Raw genomic sequence first — 23,808 nt, 5'->3', positions numbered from 1 at the left:
ATAGGCTTCTGGCATGAACACATCGGCCATCACCGACGAGTGCGCTGCGCATCATTGGGCGAGTCAGTGAAACTGGAAAGCAGTTTTAGAAGGATCATTTCCTCCTCACATTGTAACCTACAATATGCGTTTCACCACACACCTAGGCTATTGATGGTTTCAAGACAAGGTCGTTTTTATTGATCTCAGATTCTCAGTGTCATTTGATCATTTGTGCAGTATCATTTCTCCAGTCATGTAAAATGGTGCAGAGTTGCATGAAATGCGTTTATAAAAAGCAACATTTTCCCAGGACCCTTAGGCTACTAAAAATGTACCCCATGTGTGCAACTTCTGTAAGCGCCTATACTCTACTGCTCTATACCACTATGCAAATCCGATGCAATGCTTTATTATAAAGGTACATCAGAGCTACCCAGGTCACCCTCCTCTCGTGCTCACTTTTGGTTCCGGCACCTCCCGATTTACAAAATAAGCAATGCACAGGACCAAAACTCTTCTGTTCCCTACATCGGGACAGTTAATGTGAAGAAAACAGAAAGCAGCGACGTAGGAGGAGGTCTCTTACGTGTGCAGCCGCTCAAGTTCTCTGTGACAATGCCACGGAAGTTCCAGAAGCCTGGATCACAGCGGTCGCACTTCTGTCCCCCGACGCCGGGCTTACAGGAGCACTGGCCGCTGCCCGGGTCACACGTCCCCTTGTAGGAGCCATACGGGTTACACTGGCACGTACCTGGGAACACAATAAGGATAGGACTGAATGGATGATTTCATTAATGAGATCCTTTTACACAGCTAAAACATCAAAACAACAACTCTCCAGTCTGAGGCGATGCCAGAGGGGGATCAGATGGACCACTAAAGGACAAGTTTCCCAGAAACTGATTAAGCTTAGTCCGGGATTCAATTGCGTATCTCAACTGAAAGCAGCAGAGGCTGCTGAGGGGAGGACGGCTCATAATAATGGCTGGAATGGAGTTTAATGGCTGCAATGGTGTGAATGGTATCAAACACAAGTTTGATACCATTCCAAATACTCCATTCCAGCCATTATTTTGAGCCGTCCTCCCCTCAGCAGCACTGACTGAAAGAGCTTTTAATCCAGTACTAGACTTGAATCTGTGTCCTGGAAACCGGCCCTATACGTAGACCTTCAAATATCACTACACATGCAGGTTTTCCTTTCCGGCAAATGTATGCTAGGCTGTTTGAGTGCATCATAAGTTAATACCATTGTGAAGGATATAATGCAAGTGGTCACAGGTGAGAGATCAGGTAAGAGGTTGGCACACTTACTGGTGCATCCAGCGAGTCCCACACCAAGGGCCGCCGTCTTGTTGTCGCGGCAACAGCCATAGACTGACTGAATGCAGCGTTGTGGCGCTGTCAGCTCCGGTGGAGAGGTGGCTGAAATCGCTGATGAGATGGGAACGAGGATGGAACAAAAGAGGGAGAGAAGAAAAGATCAAAACAAACTTTTTAGAGTGACAGTGAAGGCTCTTTTAAAAGGAGTTAGAAGACACAATCTCTGAACAACGTGCAACTTCTAGCGAACAATGAGGTTCACCTCGAGGGCCAGAGGTGAAAAGCTGGCATCTGGCTTCTAGATAACAATTCTACTTTTCCAATCCTGACAACGGCTCAAAATCAGGGAGAAATTATGCCATTACCTGAAAACAAACAATGGTGTTCCAAGTGGAACAGCTGACATTTGCCACATCCTAGGAGGCCTATTCTCTTCATTTGTTCTCCTGTGAAATTGCAGCATGCGACACAACATCTCTACAAGCTTTCAGAAGCAGAAAACAACAAGTCTGCGGCTGAATGTGATGGACTGGGCCAATCTGTGAGCGTATGTGTGTAGTTGTTTTGTCTGTGCGTGTGCCAAATTCCAAGCCGACGAGACAGCTCGAAAAGAAAACCCACATACAACACACCCTAAACAAATATGTTACCCAACAGAGACTTGTGTATAAGGGAAACGAGAGCGCGAGAAGGAAGGATGGAGGGAAAAGAGGGAGGCAGGGAGGTGGTTCAACGGCCAAGGCAATATATTATCTTATCGCTCAAACTCTCTCCAAGCCTTGGATCAAAATGGAGTCCACTCTCTATTTCTTTCTTCCTCTCTTGTGTTTCTCATTTGGAGTTTGGAGGCTGCAGATACCGGCCCATAAATCACACTCTTACTGGTGTGGATATGAGCCGAAGCCTAATGGTGATGACTAGCTCTTTCTTTTTTCAGTGCTTTCCCACTCCAGTGATGGGCTTTGGACACAGTTCATTAACTTGCCACTTTTCAGTGCTCCTGCTACTATCTGTACTGAGCCTATTAGGGCAAGGGAGAACTTTTAATTTCATATGTTCTTCAACCCTTCAAGGGTTTTCCTCTTCAGTGGCCATTGTCTGGCATAATGCAGTTCTCTCTGATGTGAGAGTATTACTCTCTCTATCTCAAGGTCTGCTGCTGCCACGGCTCTGTACAGGTAGCCTTTGTATGTCTTCTAGGAGAGAATTGAGTGCCTCTGCACGTAGCAACGGTATATAGCACAGGATCTTTTTAGACCTCATGAAGACTTGAATCACTGACCCAGTTATCCGATAGAAAATGCAAAATAGGACAGCTTGAAAGTTCTTCAGAGACAGCTGTCATAGATCAAAGAACTCCCAGAGACACCACACATAAGTTGTTTATAAACAACATAGGACAGTACAAAACAACAAGATCGTGTTGAGGTCAATCCCTGTTTGTTTTGTCTAGTTCCTGAAAGCCATCAGGAGCTTTTCTTGAGTGTGTTTGAAGGCTTGGAGATCAAACCATGGTCAAAGACAAGTTCCTGCATGTATAGCTAATGAAGAAGGGCCCAATGAGATTCCCATTGATCTGAGCTTTTTGGGAGAAGAAGAAGAAGAGGACCCAGAGCTCGCACACCAATAGCATTCCACAAGAAAAGGGATTGATTATCCGCAGATGGTGGAGAAGCGTGACAGAAAGCAGCCAAAATGCCAGCTTAGCAGGGACAACTCTACAGGGATGCGAGTGTGAAATCCGAGTGTATCACTCTCTTCTCTCCCTTTCTTTTTCTCCCTCCCTCTTTTTTAGGACAGCTAGGAATCAAACAGGCTGCAGTGATCATACAGAATCTTTTATGTGCCTTTGGCTTCACTCTGGCCTACTACAGAAACGTCTCTATACTGTCTCTTCAGTTAAAGCTTGTGGTTTGCACTGCCAAGGCAGAGACTCGAGTATAGCTAGTGTTCCCTGCTGAACTGCCTAGCACCTGTGGTGGATGTCTCTAGAGAAATAGGAGCTTCTTCATGTTGAGCCTTTGGTAGCCACATGCACGTTGAGCCATATGTAGCCACATTGAATCTGGGAAATGACACTGTGTTGGATATGTTACCACCAAAGTGCTATTCAGAAGAAAGAACAGGATTTCTGGGCGTTGCTTTTTGGCAAAGTAGTAAACTGTGTGAATCCCCTGTACGAGATGGATTATTACTCTGGCTGATCTTAGATCATTTATGGATGTCCAGGCAGCTCACCTGTGCAGGGTCCCTGATTCTGGATCAGCAGATGCCCTTGCCTTTCGCAACTGGCCTTCTTCATCTCACACTCGTTGCTGTAGGTCTTCCCATCTGAGCCACACACCTGAGGAGAATTGTAATCATACGCATATGAATGCTGGAACATAGCAGCGTGTGATAGCAATTTCATTTCAAATGACTTTATGTACATAGTTCATTTTCAAACCATGTGACAAATTCCATCTCAATATGAAAATTAAATTGCACTAATATTAACTGAATGTAAATGTCAGATGTCATGCATTCATTATCTAGGAATTACATAGGCTTGCGTGAAATGAAAACCACCACTATTTAAGTAAAACCCAAGTAGAGGGTTGAGGGTTGTTGTTGGGAAGGCTAAATTGTGGAGGTTAAGGCTTACCAGGTTGCGAGGCACGCGATTGCAGTCGAAGTCACAGACACAGCGGTCATCCTCTGTGTCCTCGTCCCACGAGCCTCCAAACGTACGACACCTATCCTGTTCGCAGCTCTCAACACCTGAGGCCGACCCTCCTGAACCACACTCTGCAAAGACAACACACAGAGAAAAAACTGAAGTGGTTATTAACAGCCCAGCACAGACACACGTTTTAAGAACCCCTAACCTTTTGAAACATCAGTAAAAATGCCTTCCATCTTTGTCTTCCCCCCCAAAAAAGTTAATGGCAGAGTGTTTATACATTCAGAGCGCGCCATCTTTTGATGTTGGAATTTTCTTCACGTTGGCACTGAGATTGAACCAAAGGCGCTGCTGGAAGTACAAGATAATGACCAACCATGGAGAGGACCAGCAATTGACAAAATAAATTAGGCACAACATTGCTGCGCCACCAGTGAGGCATCCTTTACATTTCAATTAAAGTTGAAGATAGAGGGAGGAGGAAAATATTATCACTTGCATCCCTGCGAGGGGGAATCAATGCAAGAGCCTGTTTCATGGACACAGATTTCCTGATATGAGGAAGCCACTAATTGCACAGTGTTCTGTAAGATCCAATTATCAATCCACTCCAGTAGTGCTGAACGGTTAGGGCTTTTTGAGGTTCCTTTCGGTTTGATTATAAAAAAGTATAATTTTTTAATTTTTTAATTTATTTCAATTTTTACATTAAATGCACTATGCATTATGTGGGTTGAATGCTGTAACAACACAGACTATCAATACAAGTCCCATGATGGTAGTGACTGCCCATGCCTGCTGATCACTTATGAACCATCATTTATACACATCACTTTAATCAAATATTTTTGTTATTATGCATATTACTGTTCTTGTTTTATTTGATGACTTTATTTCATTCCAAGTCAACTTCACTGGAAAATACACCTTTTCACCAGACTTCAGAGAAAAGTAATTCAGATGCTTTTTGTATTGGCGACTGTGGTAGGTAACCTTTTCATTTACTGTAAAACAGTCAACTTCACTGGAAAATACACCTTTTCACCAGACTTCAGAGAAAAGTAATTCAGATGCTTTTTGTATTGGCGACTGTGGTAGGTAACCTTTTCATTTACTGTAAAACAGTCAACTTCACTGGAAAATACACCTTTTCACCAGACTTCAGAGAAAAGTAATTCAGATGCTTTTTGTATTGGCGACTGTGGTAGGTAACCTTTTCATTTACTGTAAAACAGTCAACTTCACTGGAAAATACACCTTTTCACCAGACTTCAGAGAAAAGTAATTCAGATGCTTTTTGTATTGGCGACTGTGGTAGGTAACCTTTTCATTTACTGTAAAACAGTCAACTTCACTGGAAAATACACCTTTTCACCAGACTTCAGAGAAAAGTAATTCAGATGCTTTTTGTATTGGCGACTGTGGTAGGTAACCTTTTCATTTACTGTAAAACAGTCAACTTCACTGGAAAATACACCTTTTCACCAGACTTCAGAGAAAAGTAATTCAGATGCTTTTTGTATTGGCGACTGTGGTAGGTAACCTTTTCATTTACTGTAAAACAGTCAACTTCACTGGAAAATACACCTTTTCACCAGACTTCAGAGAAAAGTAATTCAGATGCTTTTTGTATTGGCGACTGTGGTAGGTAACCTTTTCATTTACTGTAAAACAGTCAACTTCACTGGAAAATACACCTTTTCACCAGACTTCAGAGAAAAGTAATTCAGATGCTTTTTGTATTGGCGACTGTGGTAGGTAACCTTTTCATTTACTGTAAAACAGTCAACTTCACTGGAAAATACACCTTTTCACCAGACTTCAGAGAAAAGTAATTCAGATGCTTTTTGTATTGGCGACTGTGGTAGGTAACCTTTTCATTTACTGTAAAACAGTCAACTTCACTGGAAAATACACCTTTTCACCAGACTTCAGAGAAAAGTAATTCAGATGCTTTTTGTATTGGCGACTGTGGTAGGTAACCTTTTCATTTACTGTAAAACAGTCAACTTCACTGGAAAATACACCTTTTCACCAGACTTCAGAGAAAAGTAATTCAGATGCTTTTTGTATTGGCGACTGTGGTAGGTAACCTTTTCATTTACTGTAAAACAGTCAACTTCACTGGAAAATACACCTTTTCACCAGACTTCAGAGAAAAGTAATTCAGATGCTTTTTGTATTGGCGACTGTGGTAGGTAACCTTTTCATTTACTGTAAAACAGTCAACTTCACTGGAAAATACACCTTTTCACCAGACTTCAGAGAAAAGTAATTCAGATGTTTTTTGTATTGGCGACTGTGGTAGGTAACCTTTTCATTTACTGTAAAACAGTCAACTTCACTGGAAAATACACCTTTTCACCAGACTTCAGAGAAAAGTAATTCAGATGCTTTTTGTATTGGCGACTGTGGTAGGTAACCTTTTCATTTACTGTAAAACAGTCAACTTCACTGGAAAATACACCTTTTCACCAGACTTCAGAGAAAAGTAATTCAGATGCTTTTTGTGTTGGCGACTGTGGTAGGTAACCTTTTCATTTACTGTAAAACAGTCAACTTCACTGGAAAATACACCTTTTCACCAGACTTCAGAGAAAAGTAATTCAGATGCTTTTTGTATTGGCGACTGTGGTAGGTAACCTTTTCATTTACTGTAAAACAGTCAACTTCACTGGAAAATACACCTTTTCACCAGACTTCAGAGAAAAGTAATTCAGATGCTTTTTGTATTGGCGACTGTGGTAGGTAACCTTTTCATTTACTGTAAAACAGTCAACTTCACTGGAAAATACACCTTTTCACCAGACTTCAGAGAAAAGTAATTCAGATGCTTTTTGTATTGGCGACTGTGGTAGGTAACCTTTTCATTTACTGTAAAACAGTCAACTTCACTGGAAAATACACCTTTTCACCAGACTTCAGAGAAAAGTAATTCAGATGCTTTTTGTATTGGCGACTGTGGTAGGTAACCTTTTCATTTACTGTAAAACAGTCAACTTCACTGGAAAATACACCTTTTCACCAGACTTCAGAGAAAAGTAATTCAGATGCTTTTTGTATTGGCGACTGTGGTAGGTAACCTTTTCATTTACTGTAAAACAGTCAACTTCACTGGAAAATACACCTTTTCACCAGACTTCAGAGAAAAGTAATTCAGATGCTTTTTGTATTGGCGACTGTGGTAGGTAACCTTTTCATTTACTGTAAAACAGTCAACTTCACTGGAAAATACACCTTTTCACCAGACTTCAGAGAAAAGTAATTCAGATGCTTTTTGTATTGGCGACTGTGGTAGGTAACCTTTTCATTTACTGTAAAACAGTCAACTTCACTGGAAAATACACCTTTTCACCAGACTTCAGAGAAAAGTAATTCAGATGCTTTTTGTATTGGCGACTGTGGTAGGTAACCTTTTCATTTACTGTAAAACAGTCAACTTCACTGGAAAATACACCTTTTCACCAGACTTCAGAGAAAAGTAATTCAGATGCTTTTTGTATTGGCGACTGTGGTAGGTAACCTTTTCATTTACTGTAAAACAGTCAACTTCACTGGAAAATACACCTTTTCACCAGACTTCAGAGAAAAGTAATTCAGATGTTTTTTGTATTGGCGACTGTGGTAGGTAACCTTTTCATTTACTGTAAAACAGTCAACTTCACTGGAAAATACACCTTTTCACCAGACTTCAGAGAAAAGTAATTCAGATGCTTTTTGTATTGGCGACTGTGGTAGGTAACCTTTTCATTTACTGTAAAACAGTCAACTTCACTGGAAAATACACCTTTTCACCAGACTTCAGAGAAAAGTAATTCAGATGCTTTTTGTGTTGGCGACTGTGGTAGGTAACCTTTTCATTTACTGTAAAACAGTCAACTTCACTGGAAAATACACCTTTTCACCAGACTTCAGAGAAAAGTAATTCAGATGCTTTTTGTATTGGCGACTGTGGTAGGTAACCTTTTCATTTACTGTAAAACAGTCAACTTCACTGGAAAATACACCTTTTCACCAGACTTCAGAGAAAAGTAATTCAGATGCTTTTTGTATTGGCGACTGTGGTAGGTAACCTTTTCATTTACTGTAAAACAGTCAACTTCACTGGAAAATACACCTTTTCACCAGACTTCAGAGAAAAGTAATTCAGATGCTTGTAACCTTTATTTAACTAGTCAAGTCCGTTAAGAACTAATTCTTATTTACAATGATGGCCTACCCCAGCCATACCCAGACAACGCTGGGACAATTGTGCGCCACCCAATGGGACTCCCAATCATAGCCAGATGTGATGCAGCCTGGATTCAAACCGGGGACTGTATACCCAGTCACTACAAAGACACAGGCGTCCTTCCTAACTCAGTTGCCGGAGAGGAAAGAAACTGCTCAGGGATTTAACCATGAGGCAAATGGTAACTGTGATAGGAGATAACTGAGGATGGATCAACAACATTGTTGATACTCCACAATAATGACCTAATTGACAGAGTGAAAAGAAGGAAACTAAAGTAATACTGCAAAACATGTGGCAAAGTAATTCAATACAAAGTGTTATGTCTGGGGCAAATCCAATATAACAGCTTACTGAGGTCTCAATATCTTCAAGCATAGTGGTGGCTGCATCATGTTACGGATAGCCTTGTAATTGCCGTGCCTGGACTGGGTACCGGCGCAGAGGAAGGCTCCTGCCATGGAGAGGGACTGGACACCGTGCCTGGACTGGGCACCGGTGCAGAGGAAGGCCCCGGCCATGGAGCGGGACTGGACGCCGTGCCTGGAATGCGCACCGGTGCAGAGGAAGGCTCCAGCCATGGCTCCGGCGCAGGAAGCTCCGGGCTGTGGAGAGTCACTGGAAGCTCCGGGCCGTTGACCGTCACTGGAAGCTCCGGACCGTTGACCCTCACTGGAAGCTCTGGACTGTGAACCGTCGCTGGAAGCTCCGGACCGTTGACCGTCACTGGAAGCTCCGGACCGTTGACCGTCACTGGATGCTCCAAACCGTTGACCGTCACTGGAAGCTCCAGGCCGTGGACCGTCACTGGAAGCTCCAGACCGTTGACCGTCACTTGAAGCTCCGGATCGTTGACCGTCACTGGAAGCTCCGGACCGTTGACCGTCACTAGAAGCTCCGGACCGTTGACCATCATTGGAAGCTCTGGACCGTTGACCCTCACTGGAAGCTCTGGGCTGTAGACCGTCACTGGAATCTCCGGACCGTCACTGGAAGCTCTGGACTGTGAAGCTTCACTGGAAGCTCTGGACTGTGAACCGTCGCTGGAGGTTCCGGGCTGTAGACCGTCGTTGGAAACTCCAGACTGTACACACGCACTGGTGGATGAGTGCGGGGAGCCGGCACAGGACGTACCGGGCTGGGGAGGCGCACTGGAGGCCTGGTGCGTGGAGCCGGCACAGGTGGCACCGGACTGATGACACGCTCTTCAGGGCGAGTGCAGGGAGCCGGCACAGGATGTACTGGGCTGGGGAGGCGCACTGGAGGCCTGGTGCGTGGAGCCGGCACAGGTGACACCGGACTGATGACACACTCTTCAGGGCGAGTGCGGGGAGCCGGCACAGGACGTACCGGCTGGGGAGGCGCACTGGAGGCCTGGTGCATGGAGCCGGCACAGGACCTACAGGGCTGAGGAGGCGCTCTTCAGGGCGAATGAGCTGCAGAATACACCTAAACAAACATCTCTCTCTGATCTCCTTCCTCCAACAGCTCCATAAACTCCCCGACGGTCTCTGGCTCTCTCCTCGACCGACTGCCCCTTCCCCCCCCCCCAAAAAAAAATCTTGTGGTTTCTGTGGCCGCGGACCCCGGTGTCGTCGCTGTCCTCCTATACTCCTTGGCGACTCCCACCAAAGGAAGGGTCTCGCATCCACACATTATTTTCTCCCATGTCCAGCTGTCCTTTACCTCCATGGCACGCTGCTTGGTCCTGTAGTGGTGGGATATTCTGGCACGTTCGTTGTATACATAATGAGCGGACCAAGGCGCAGCGTGAGTAGAGTTCCACATATTTATTAAAGTCAACCTTCAAAAAACAACAAAGAACAAACGAACCTGCAAGTTCATAGTGCACATAGCACTAAACCAAAACAAAACAATATCCCACAAACGCAGGTGGGAAAAGGACCACACTAAGCATGATCCCCAATTAGAGGCAACGATCATCAGCTGCCTCCAATTGGAAACAATACTCACACCAACATAGAAATTCAAGATTAGAACACCCCTTAGTCACGCTCTGACCTATTGCACCATAGAGAACCCCAAGGGCTCTCTATGGTCAGGGCGTGACATGACCACAATGTTTTATTTAATACAAACAAAATGGGAGGTAGTTCAGCCCTGGAGAATAGGAAGGTCCTTCTTTTGATATTCTAATAGTTGACACCTACTACGCTTATAAGACTCCTGTGGGAAATGAAGGAATGGGGGAGAGAGAGCAAGAGAGAGAAAGGGAGAAAAACCAGGATAGAGAGAGAGAGCAAGAGGCGATACTCCACAGGCAGACAGAGGAAGATGTTACAAGAATGATGCAAGTTATCCTTTTGATATCCTCCAGACCAGTTATAATGCTTATTGTACAACACTTAAAACCAGATGTAAAGTACTAGGGAGCCCAAATGCCTCTTTTGACCATCTGAATCACTCCCATCTGTATTGACGGGGTGCGCTAGCAAGGCCCCCACTGGCCCTAATGGGTAAATCAATAGTGTAGTCGTGGAAGTGCCAATTAGCATAACCCATCTTCTTAAGTGGATTATGGGGCAGGTCACTATGTAGCGAGCGGTGCAGGGACAAGAGGAGCAGCAGTCCGTCTCCTCAGCCTGATATGGGTCATCAGCAATGGACTCTGACAGGCTCGAGGGGTCGATAGAATGGAAGGGAATTCACTTTATTGGGAATCGCTATCATTGTGACTGTGTTGATTATGATGAATGGGGATGATAAAAAAGGATTGTAAAATGGATTTGACACCACTATATAAGAGGCCATTTTGTGAGTCTTCTAAAGCTTAATGCGATATTGCATTGCAAAATGTCTGTCAGCACCATACGATGACGGGCCATAATGACGGGTTCCCATGCAAATGCATGAGTCAACTGACCACAAAGCAGCTGTTAAATAAACAAGGCCCCGGCCTGCCTGGCCACCTGAGTCCATTTATGCAAACTTGCCATGAGAAGGGAAATGTGGGAGTGTGAGCCGAGAGAGCCTTCACAACCCGATTCATATTCTGCTCATGCACGTCCAAACTCAAGGAATATAAAAATATAAAAATAAACCTAAGAAATGGAATAAATAAAAGTGTAGAGAGGGAGGGAGTTAAACGAAGGAGGGGGGCAGTAATTAGCTGTTGGTCTTTGATGTGGCTGCCACCCGCACTGCCTATGAACCTTTTAATTAGCAGAGAAGATGTCTGCATCAGCTATTCTCCCAGCACCCGTGTCTGCCTGCTTCTTTTACTCAATCATGTCATAACCAGAATCCATTTAGCCAAGGGATCGCCATTAAGATGAGCAAATACACTACGGTGGAGAGAGGAGAAAAGAAAAAACGTTTTGCTCTATTTTAAAGAAGAGCTGGGAATTGGCTAAGCAAATAAAAACTGTAGAAGCAATAGAGGAAGTAATGTGTGATTTACTAATAGGATGAGGTGATGACTAGAGGGAAGTAGTAGACAGGATAATAGGGTGGATTATGGGTCGTAAAGTAGAGAAAGGGGTGTGACCTACATGGCCTGAGTCACCCCAGTGCTATCAATATCAGGGCCAGGAAACACGCCTGTCTGTAAAAAGACACTGTACCAAGATCATGACCCGTGTGAATGTCAACATGACAATTTTTCATCTGTCACAAGTCCCCTTTGTGCTTGCACGTCTCCGTAGGGCTGGGAATTGCCAGGGACCTCACAATACAATATTATCATGATACTTAGGTGCCGATACAAAATGTATTGCAATTTTCACAATTCTACATGTGTTGCGATACTGTGATTTTTTTGCGATTCGATGTTCCAAACATGTTGCTCACCATGTCTGTTGCAGAGGGACATGGGAGCCATGAGAAAACAAGTTTTGATCAGTCATGTAAATCAAAGTGCTGGAAAATTGTCAAATCAAATCAAATGTTATTTGTCACATGTGCTTACTTACAAGCCCTTAAACCAACAATGCAATTTTAAGAAATATACAGCCCCCCAAAAATAAATAAATGAAAGATAAATAAATAAATAAATTAAAGAGAAGCAGTAAAATAACAACAGCAAGGCTATATACAGGCGGTACCGGTACAGAGTGAATGTGCGGGGGCACCGGATTGTCGATGTAATTGAGGTAATATTTACATGTGGGTAGAGTTATTGAAGTGACTCATGCATAGATAATAACAGAGAATAGCAGCAGCGTAAAAGGGGGGCAATGTAAGTGTCACGACTTCCGCCGAAGTCGGCTCCTCTCCTTGTTGTTCGGGCGGCGTTCGGCGGTCGACGTCACCGGCTTTCTAGCCATCGCCGCTCCATTTTTCCATTGTTCCATTTGTTTTGTCTTGTTCCCTGCACACCTGGTTTACATTCCCTAATCACACTGCATGTAATTATTCCTCTGTCCCCCCCCCCCATGTCTTTGTGTGTACTTGTTTTTGTTACGTGTTTTGTGTTACACGCCAGGCTGGTTTTCCCCCTGTATTCCGTGGTATTTCACTAAGGATGTTTAATTGTTAAACATTTGCTTATTTTTGTGACTGTTACGCACCTTGCTCTTTTTACCTTTGGATGGAGGTTTTGACGCAGTGGCATCTGTTTGTTTTATTTGCCTCTGCCTAAATAAAGTGTGCACCTGTTCACTCTCTGCTCTCCTGCACCTGACTTCTCCACCAGTAGCGCACAACTTTGACAGTAAGTAGTCTGGGTAAACATTTGATTAGATGTTCAGTAGTCTTATAGCTAGGGGGTAGAAGCTGTTTAGAAGCGTCTTGGACCTAGACTTGGCGCTCCGGTACCGCTTGACGTGTGGTAGCAGAGAGAACAGTCTATGACCAAAAGGAAAATGGAGAACAAGCTATAAAGGAAAAATACTGGAGTTTTGGTGCAGTTACAGCCAACTAGCTCAAAGATATTGCGATAGTCAAAATTATATACTGTAGTATATCGTCAAAAGTAATATCCAGGACCTCCCGAGTGGTGCAATGGTCTAAGGCACTGCATCACAGTTGTGCCACGAGAGATCCTGGTTCTAGTGCAGGCTCTGTCGCAGCCAGCCGTGACTGGGAAAACCATTGAGCAGTGCACAATTGGCCTAGCGTTGTCCGGGAGGGTTTGGCCAGCAGGGATGTTCTTGTCCCATCGCGCATTAGTGACTCCTGTGGCGAGCTGGGTGCAATCCACGCTGACACGGTCACCAGGTGTACGGTGTTTCCTCTGACACATTGGTTCGGCTGGCTTCCGAGTTAAGCAGGCGTTGTGTCAAGAAGCAGTGCGGCTTGGCTTGGTTGTGTTTCGACCTTCGCCTCTCCCAAGTCCGTATGGGAGTTGCAGCGATGAGACAAGACTGTAACTACCAATTGGATACGAAGAAATTGGGGAGAAAATCATTAATAAAAGTAATATCCCGATATGTAACCAGTGGTGTAAAAATACTTGAAAGTACTACTTAAGCCATTTTTGGGGGTATCTGTTCTTAACTTTACTATTTATATTTTTGACAACTGTTACTTTTACTTCACTACATTCCTAAAGAAAATGTTTACTCTATACATTTTCCCTGACACCCAAAAGTAATGTTTTTGAATGCTTAGCAGGACAGGAAAATAGTCAAATTCAAACACTTATCAAGAGAACATCCCTGGTCATCCCTACTGTCTCTGATCTAGCGGACTCCCTAACCCTATGCTTCATTTGTATATTATGTCTGAGTGTTGGAACGTGCCCCTTGCTATCCGTAAATAAATACACATTTAAAAAATGGTGCTGTCTGGTTTGCTTAATATAAGGAGTTTTAAACGATTTATACTTTCACTTTTGATACTTACAGTTGAAGTCGGAAGTTTACATACACCTTAGCCAAATAGATTTAAACTCAGGTTTTCACAATTCCTGACATTTAATCCTAGTAAAAATTCCCTGTTTTAGGTCAGTTAGGATCACCACTTTATTTTAAGAATGTGAAATGTCAGAATAATAGTAGAGAGAATGATTTATTTCAGCTTTTATTTCCTTCATCACATTCCCAGTGGATCAGAAGTTTACATACACTTAATTAGTATTTGGTAGCATTGCCTTTAAATTGTTTAACTTGGGTCAAACGTTTCGGGTAGCCTTCCACAAGCTTCTCCCAATAAGTTGGGTGAATTTTGTCCCATTCCTCCTGACAGAGCTGGTGTAACTGAGTCCGGTTTGTATGCCTCCTTGCTCGCACACACTTTTTCAGTTCTGCCCACAAATTGTCTATGGGATTGAGGTCAGGGCTTTGTGATGGCCACTCCAATACCTTGACTTTGTTGTCCTTGAGCCATTTTGCCACAACGTTGGAAGAATGCTTGAGTTCATTGTCCATTTGGAAGACCCATTTGTGACCAAGCTTTAACTTCCTGATGTCTTGAAATGTTGCTTCAATATATCCACATAATTTTCCTTCCTCATGTAGCCATCTATTTTCTGAAGGGCACCAGTCCCTCCTGCAGCAAAGCACCCCCACAACATGATGCTGCCACCCTCGTGCTTCAAGGTTGGGATGGTGTTCTTCGGCTTGCAAGCCTCCCCCTTTTTCCTTCAAACATAACGATGGTCATTATGGCCAAACTGTTCTATTTTTGTTTCATCAGACTAGTGGACATTTCTCCAAAAAGTACGATCTTTGTTCCCATGTGCAGTTGCAAACCATAGTCTGGCTTTTTTTATGGCAGTTTTGGAGCAACGGCTTCTTCCTTGTGTAGTGGAGAATCGTCTCAGAAATATAACACTCTTAAAAGAACTTGTGAATTCAATATACACTTTAATACAAAGTAGAAAAACTGAGCCGTTCCATGGAAGGACCCTATCACAAACACAACAGAGCTGAGCCCCTCCATGGAAAGAGACCACTCTCATATTACAGAGTCCTGCCTTTATAGGATTCTGTCTTTGCATAACGTATAGAGTCCCCTCCCTCTATATGAAAATAGCTTCCCTTGACCTTTTATTATTTTCTTCTCATCTCAGAGCTAGTTCACGCCCACTAACGCTCAAATCTGCTTTTGGTTAGGTTATAATGATGGTAGACCTCTTTCCATGTTCTAAAAATAATGTATGTATTGCATGCTTATGTTTCATGTGTTAGTCATCAGTTATCTTGCTTCCATCTTTCTTTCTGTATCCTGCTGACCATAGTATGTCCAGCTGTCATAAAAGTTCGTATGGTCTTGGTTAATGTACTCTTTCAAAAATAGAGTATGTGTCACACCCTGACCATAGTTTACTTTGTATATTTCTATGTTTTGGTTGGTCAGGGTGTGAGCTGAGTGGGCGTTCTGTTTCATGTCTAGTTTGTCTATTTCTATGTCTGGCCTGATATGGTTCTCAATCAGAGGCAGGTGTTAGTCATTGTCTCTGATTGGGAACCATATTTAGGTAGCCTGGGTTTCACTGTGTGTTTGGGGGTGATTGTTCCTGTCTCTGTGTTTTCACCAGATAGGGCTGTTTCGGTTTTCGTTACGTTCTTTGTTTTTGTAGTGTTTGTATTGATTCGTGTTTTACGTTTGTTTATTAAACATGGATCGCAATCTACACGCCGCATTTTGGTCCGACTCTCCTTCACCACAAGAGAACCGTTACAGAATCACCCACCACAACAGGACCAAGCAGCGTGTCAACAGGCAGGAGCCGCAGGAGAAGCAACAAAGGCAGCAACAGCAGAGAAAAGAGGAATGGACATGGGAGTACGGTTTGGACTACAAGAGTATGGACTATACTTCTTGGGAGGAGATAGACAGGTGGGCGGTCGACCCAGGGAGAGTGCCGGAGCCCGCCTGGGATTCGATGGAGCAGTGCGCGGAAGGTTATCGGATAATGGTGTTGGCGAAGCAAGCACGGCGGCGCAGACGGAAGCCCGAGAGTCAGCCCCAAAAAGTTATTGGGGGGGGGCTCACAGGGAGTATGGCTATGCCAGGTAGGAGACCTGCGCAAACTCCCTGTGCTTACCGGGGGGCTAGAGAGACCGGGCAGGCACCGTGTTATGCAGTGGTGCGCACGGTGTCCCCAGTGCGGGTGCATAGCCCGGTGCGGTATATTCCAGCTCTGCGTATCGGCCGGGCTAGATTGAGCGTCGAGCCAAATGCCATGAAGCCGGTTCTACGCAGCTGGTCTCCAGTGCGTCTCCTTGGGCTGGCTTACATGGCACCAGCCTTGCACACGGTGTCTCCGGTTCGCCTGCATAGCCCAGAGCGGGCTATTCCACCTCGCCGCACTGGCAGGGCAACCGGGACCATTCAACCGGGTAAGGTTGGGCAGGCTCGGTGCTCAAGAGCTCCAGTGCACCTGCAGGCAGGTGTTAGTCATTGTCTCTGATTGGGAACCATATTTAGGTAGCCTGAGTTTCACTGTGTGTTTGGGGGTGATTGTTCCTGTCTCTGTGTTTGCACCAGATAGGACTGTTTCGGTTTTCGTTACGTTCATTACGTTCTTTGTTTTGTAGTGTTTGTATTGATTCGTGTTTTACGTTTGTTTATTAAACATGGATCGCAATCTACATGCCGCATTTTGGTCCGACTCTCCTTCACAACAGGAAGACTGTTACAGTATGGCCTGGGTGTCATCTTCTCTTAATGTGCATGTCCTTGCTATTTCAGCCTGGCAACTAGACCTATTTAATGCTCAGCTCTCTCCTTAATGGTTCGCTCCAACACTTGCTGAGCGGCCATTCAGGTTATGTCGATATAGGACTCGTTTTTACTGTGGATATAGATACTTTTGTACCTGTTTCCTCTAGCATCTTCACAAGGTCCTTTGCTTTTGTTTTGGGATTGATTTGCCCTTTTCACACCAAAGTACATCCCATTCTAGGAGACAGAATGTGTCTCCATCCTAAGAGGTATAATGGCTGCGTGGTCCCATGGTGTTTATTCTTGCATACTATTGTTTGTACAGATGAACATGCACCTTCAGGCATTTGGAAATTGCTCCCAAGGATGAACCAAACTTGTGGAGGTCTACAATTATTTTCTGAGGTATTTGGCCGATTTTCTTTTTCCTTCTATTTTCCCATGATGTCAAGCAAATAGGCACTGAGTTTGAAGGTAAGCCTTGAAATACATCCACAGGTACACCTCCAATTGACTCAGGCTAATTGACATCATTTATCAGAAGCTTCTAAAGCCATGACATCATTTTCTGGAATTTTCCAAGCTATATTTTAGCAGTTACATTTACTTTTGATACTTAAGTATATTTAAAACCAAATACTTTTAGACTTTTACTGGGTCCCTTCTACTTTTACTTGAGTCATTTTCTATTAAGGTTTCTTAACTTTTACTCAAGTATGGCAATTGTGTACTTTTTCCACCACTGTATGTACCTGTATAGACTTCCCCCCCCACTACTTCATACACGTCTGTGTTTTGAAGTGTATTAGGGGGGATCGAAAACAGTGTGGCCTTGGTCAGTCCAGACACGCTGGTGACTTGTTGCTCCGGACTTGTGTTTGTTTTCGCACCATTTTTCAGCCCCTCAGACAGACTGCTGCTGAAGGATGTGAATCCAAATAAACCCCAGCTACAGAAAGAAGGATGGAGTGGCAGGGAGAAGAGAGAGAAAGAAAAAGGTTTCAGGATAGATAGATACAGGTGCTGGTTATGGATGGATGCTGCGAAGGAGGATAAACCCCCTGATCTTCTTTTGAAGAGCTCTTTTCCACATATCTCTCTCTCTCTCTCTCTCTCCATATTGGTGGGTGGATAGTGCATCACCATGTGATATCCCAACCCATAATCCTGTTTAGTAAATGTGAATTCAATTAAAATGGGCCGGGACCCCAAGGTGATGCACTATGCTAACCTGCCACTTTGTCAGTGTCGACAATGAAGCTGAGCCCGGGCCTAGTCGAGTGTGAAATTAAACAGGTGATAAATTCCCCTGTACAGCCAACAGTGGGGACACTGTCATTTTTCATTACCACTAAATAAAATGGGGAGAAAACACTTCCATTTCTCCTTGTGACTAATGAATATGATTTTTAAGTTGGGTCTAAATAAACAAATAAATCACTCATTCAATTCTCTGGAGTTGGAGAATTCTGCCGGTACTAAGCTACTACCCCATGAACAAAGCCCTGGCTTCCAGTTGAAAGGCGGGTTGTGGGTTAGTTTTTTATTTTATTATTAAAAATGAATTATATTTAGTATTATTATTTAACCAGGTAGGCTAGTTGAGAACAAGTTCTCATTTGCAACTGCAACCTGGCCAAGAAAATCTGCTAAACATGTGTATGTGACAAATAAAATTGGATTTGATTTGAGATAAAGCAAAGCAGTGTGACACAGACAACAACACAGTGTTACACATTTAATAAACAATAAACACGTCAATAACACAATAAACAAGTCAATGACGCAGTAGAAAAAAGAAAGTCTATATACAGTGTGTGCAAAAGGCATGAGGAGGTAGGCAATAAATAGGCCATAGGAGCGAATAATTACAATTTAGCAGATTAACACGAGTGATAAATGAGCAGATGATGATGTGCAAGTAGAGATACTGGTGTGCAAAATAGCAAAAAGGAAATCAAATAAAAACAGTATGGGGATGAGGTAGATAGTTTGTGTGGGCTATTAACAGATGGAGTATGTACAGCTGCAGCGATCGGTTAGCTGCTCAGATAATTGATGTTTAACCTCTCTGCGCACCGAACCCGTTAGTGGGATGAAATTCGACAACATACGGTGATCGCTACATAAATAGTCATATTTAACATTCATGAAAATACAAGTGTCTCACATGTTTCGAAAGCGTAGAATCTTGCTAATCGAACTGTGTGGTCAGATTTAAAAAAGGATTTACTGCGAAAGAATACGATGCGATTATCTGAGGATAGAGCCCCATAAAAAACAACTATTTCAACCAGCACAGGCGTAACAAAATCACAAACTACAATAAAATAAATAGTTTACCTTTACCTCTGTTTGCAATCCCAATGCTCAATGTTACACAATTAACGGTCTTTTGTTTGATAAAATCCATTTTTATAGCCTAACACAAAACATTTTGTGAACGGTCTCATTCCATTTTCGACGACATATTCGATGTAAATACACACACTAAACGTGACTTTTCCAGTCATGTTTGGTTTCATTGCAATCAACTGGTTTGATTGTAACACAACCAAACCTGATGGGTCATTTCGCGGGACGTATTGACTAAAATAAATTGATTTGAAGACAACAAGTAATGACATCGTTGTGCACTAATGATAGGACTGTATTTTAACCCAATGACCACTGATCGTCTTGAAATCTAGCTGGGTAGATTTTTTATTTTATTTTTATTTTATTTTACCTTTATTTAACCAGGTAGGCAAGTTGAGAACAAGTTCTCATTTACAATTGCGACCTGGCCAAGATAAAGCAAAGCAGTTCGACAGATAAAACGACACAGAGTTACACATGGAGTAAAAACAAACATACAGTCAATAATGCAGTATAAACAAGTCTATATACAATGTGAGCAAATGAGGTGAGAAGGGAGGTAAAGGCAAAAAAGGCCAAGATGGCAAAGTAAATACAATATAGCAAGTAAAATACTGGAATGGTAGTTTTGCAATGGAAGAATGTGCAAAGTAGAAATAAAAAAATAATGGGGTGCAAAGGAGCAAAATAAATAAATAAATTAAAATTAAATACAGTTGGGAAAGAGGTAGTTGTTTGGGCTAAATTATAGGTGGGCTATGTACAGGTGCAGTAATCTGTGAGCTGCTCTGACAGTTGGTGCTTAAAGCTAGTGAGGGAGATAAGTGTTTCCAGTTTCAGAGATTTTTGTAGTTCGTTCCAGTCATTGGCAGCAGAGAACTGGAAGGAGAGGCGGCCAAAGAAAGAATTGGTTTTGGGGGTGACTAGAGAGATATACCTGCTGGAGCGTGTGCTACAGGTGGGAGATGCTATGGTGACCAGCGAGCTGAGATAAGGGGGGACTTTACCTAGCAGGGTCTTGTAGATGACATGGAGCCAGTGGGTTTGGCGACGAGTATGAAGCGAGGGCCAGCCAACGAGAGCGTACAGGTCGCAATGGTGGGTAGTATATGGGGCTTTGGTGATAAAACGGATTGCACTGTGATAGACTGCATCCAATTTGTTGAGTAGGGTATTGGAGGCTATTTTGTAAATGACATCGCCAAAGTCGAGGATTGGTAGGATGGTCAGTTTTACAAGGGTATGTTTGGCAGCATGAGTGAAGGATGCTTTGTTGCGAAATAGGAAGCCAATTCTAGATTTAACTTTGGATTGGAGATGTTTGATATGGGTCTGGAAGGAGAGTTTACAATCTAACCAGACACCTAAGTATTTGTAGTTGTCCACGTATTCTAAGTCAGAGCCGTCCAGAGTAGTGATGTTGGACAGGCGGGTAGGTGCAGGCAGCGATCGGTTGAAGAGCATGCATTTAGTTTTACTTGCATTCAAGAGCAATTGGAGGCCACGGAAGGAGAGTTGTATGGCATTGAAGCTTGCCTGGAGGGTTGTTAACACAGTGTCCAGAGAAGGGCCGGAAGTATACAGAATGGTGTCGTCTGCGTAGAGGTGGATCAGGGACTCACCAGCAGCAAGAGCGACCTCATTGATGTATACAGAGAAGAGAGTCGGTCCAAGAATTGAACCCTGTGGCACCCCCATAGAGACTGCCAGAGGTCCGGACAGCAGACCCTCCGATTTGACACACTGAACTCTATCAGAGAAGTAGTTGGTGAACCAGGCGAGGCAATCATTTGAGAAACCAAGGCTGTCGAGTCTGCCGATGAGGATATGGTGATTGACAGAGTCGAAAGCCTTGGCCAGATCAATGAATACGGCTGCACAGTAATGTTTCTTATCGATGGCGGTTAAGATATCGTTTAGGACCTTGAGCGTGGCTGAGGTGCACCCATGACCAGCTCTGAAACCAGATTGCATAGCAGAGAAGGTATGGTGAGATTCGAAATGGTCGGTAATCTGTTTGTTGACTTGGCTTTCGAAGACCTTAGAAAGGCACGGTAGGATAGATATAGGTCTGTAGCAGTTTGGGTCAAGAGTGTCCCCCCCTTTGAAGAGGGGGATGACCGCAGCTGCTTTCCAATCTTTGGGAATCTCAGACGACACGAAAGAGAGGTTGAACAGGCTAGTAATAGGGGTGGCAACAATTTCGGCAGATAATTTTAGAAAGAAAGGGTCCAGATTGTCTAGCCCGGCTGATTTGTAGGGGTCCAGATTTTGCAGCTCTTTCAGAACATCAGCTGAATGGATTTGGGAGAAGGAGAAATGGGGAAGGCTTGGGCGAGTTGCTGTTGGGGGTGCAGTGCTGTTGTCCGGGGTAGGAGTAGCCAGGTGGAAAGCATGGCCAGCCGTAGAAAAATGCTTATTGAAATTCTCAATTATGGTGGATTTATCAGTGGTGACAGTGTTTCCTATCTTCAGTGCAGTGGGCAGCTGGGAGGAGGTGTTCTTATTCTCCATGGACTTTACAGTGTCCCAGAACTTTTTGAGTTAGTGTTGCAGGAAGCAAATTTCTGCTTGAAAAAGCTAGCCTTGACTTTTCTAACTGCCTGTGTATAATGATTTCTAGCTTCCCTGAACAGCTGCATATCACGGGGGCTGTTCGATGCTAATGCAGAACGCCATAGGATGTTTTTGTGTTGGTTAAGGGCAGTCAGGTCTGGGGAGAACCAAGGGCTATATCTGTTCCTGGTTCTAAATTTCTTGAATGGGGCATGTTTATTTAGGATGGTTAGGAAGGCATTTAAAAAATATATCCAGGCATCCTCTACTGACGGGATGAGATCAATATCCTTCCAGGATACCCCGGCCAGGTCGATTAGAAAGGCCTGCTCGCAGAAGTGTTTCAGGGAGCGTTTTACAGTGATGAGTGGCGGTAGATAGCCAATGAGCTGAGGTAAACGGCAATATGTAATGTTTATGTGTTAGAAGACCAACCCATGCAGTAAACTCCAGCATAAAGAGGTTCATTCGCCATTGAAGATTCATACCGGAAGGAGCCACGCATGTTACGCACAGTGTTGTTTTGGTAAAGCACATCTTCAGCTGTTTATATATCAATCAGTATGGCGACTAAGTCAGGGAAAGCTAAATCTAAGTCTAGATATACAGATGTACACACAATTTTAGAAGAAATTGATCGGGAAAGTGAGACAGAGATTGTTGGTTCATTTAGCGATTCCCAAATGGAGGAATATGTCTTGAACGGAAAGGGCATCGTTTTGGACTGGTAAGTTTTTCTCATGCCAATGCCGTTGTTTGAAATTAATAATATAAAATATTATTTGTGAAACGAAAAAGCCTATTTGATTGAGGCTGTTGAGGGGAGGGCAGGCCCACAACAATGGCCAAAGTGAAATGGAGACAGTAGATATTGCTGGTCTGTTGTAATATAATAAAGACAGTAGATCTAGCTGGTCTGTCATAATATTATGAGACAGTAGATCTAGCAGGTCAATAATAATATATTCAACCTTATGTTCTCTGTACTCTATATATATCTGTTTATTATACCTGTTGATACAGGGCTCATATGTGAAACTATTCTAACTGAACATTTTCTTTGACAGTGACACTGACTCCGAATGGGAGCCCCCAGTGCCAAAGTTTCCATCCCCCACTGAAGCTGGTTCATCCAGCTCCTGCCACAAGTAGTGTTCATCTGCCCAAATTTATTTCTGCAGGCATGGATGTGCCTCAGGGCCAAAAGGGTACAGAATGGAGGCGCTGTGTTCTTTGCAAAATGAAAAATGAAGTCCCCCATCACATGCACTACATGCTTGGTGACCCTCTGCTTTACAGCAGAAAGAGACTGCTATGGCACCTGGCATCAGCAGCACAATATTGTGTAGAGGACTGAGGGTCTTCCAAATAATGAAAGTGTTATTTTGTAAATGTATATATTTTCTTTTCATGTTTCTCTCAATCTTTTGGGTATGAGTGTTAGAATACCATTTTGGTATTTTGTATATAGTTATTCCATTCAAAATGTAAAACTTCACCAATTTGGCCACTTGGGTACATTTAGGCTACTTGTGTGGGACACCTGGGGGACTTCATGATACATTTTCATGTAGCACACTCATTTTGGAAGTTATCATTCTGAAACTTTGCACAAGTACTGTTGCCCTCATATGTCTTTCACTGAAATTGTCCCCATCATCCTATCTGAATGTGTGTTTTGTCTTGTTCATTTTAAACATGATGATACAACAATAAAAATTTAAATATATATATTTTTTCATTGTATTATCTAAACCAGATCTATTGTGTTATATTCTCCTACATTCAACTCACATTTAGACAAACTTCAAAGTGTTTTCTTTCAAATGAAACCAAGAATATGCATACCCTTGGTCCTGGGCCTGAGCTACAGGACGTTAGATTTGGATATGTCTTCAGGCGGAAATTGAAAAAAGTAGGGGGGTAGCTGTAAGAGGTTTTAAAGTTGGTGAGGGAAATAAAAGTCTCCAACTTCAGCGATTTTTGCAATTCGTTCCAGTCACTGGCAGCAGAGAACTGGAAGGAAAGGAGGCCAAATGAGGTGTTGGCTTTTGGGGATGATCAGTGAGATATACCTGCTCGAATGTGTGCTACGGGTGGGTGTTGTTATCGTGACCAGTGAACT

The 23,808-nt window shown here is 43.3% G+C and overlaps 1 protein-coding gene across 5 annotated transcripts in view; it reads right to left on the bottom strand.

The window, feature by feature from the left end:
- The window catches only part of LOC109869661 (agrin), a 537,476-nt gene that overhangs the window by 122,705 nt on the left and 390,963 nt on the right, over positions 1–23,808 (bottom strand). For all 5 annotated transcript variants that reach the window (XM_031803590.1, XM_031803591.1, XM_031803593.1 and 2 more), the window contains 4 exons: positions 3,950–4,092; positions 3,544–3,649; positions 1,297–1,416; positions 569–733 (listed from right to left, as the gene is read on the bottom strand). In XM_031803590.1, coding sequence (XP_031659450.1) covers positions 569–733; positions 1,297–1,416; positions 3,544–3,649; positions 3,950–4,092 — 534 coding nt within the window. The remainder of the gene's footprint in view (positions 1–568; positions 734–1,296; positions 1,417–3,543; positions 3,650–3,949; positions 4,093–23,808) is intronic.

Source organism: Oncorhynchus kisutch, linkage group LG24, assembly GCF_002021735.2.
Source record: "Oncorhynchus kisutch isolate 150728-3 linkage group LG24, Okis_V2, whole genome shotgun sequence".
Lineage (NCBI taxonomy): Eukaryota > Metazoa > Chordata > Actinopteri > Salmoniformes > Salmonidae > Oncorhynchus > Oncorhynchus kisutch.
The sequence above is the reverse complement of the archived record's forward strand: the minus strand, read 5'-3'. Positions and strand labels throughout refer to the sequence as shown.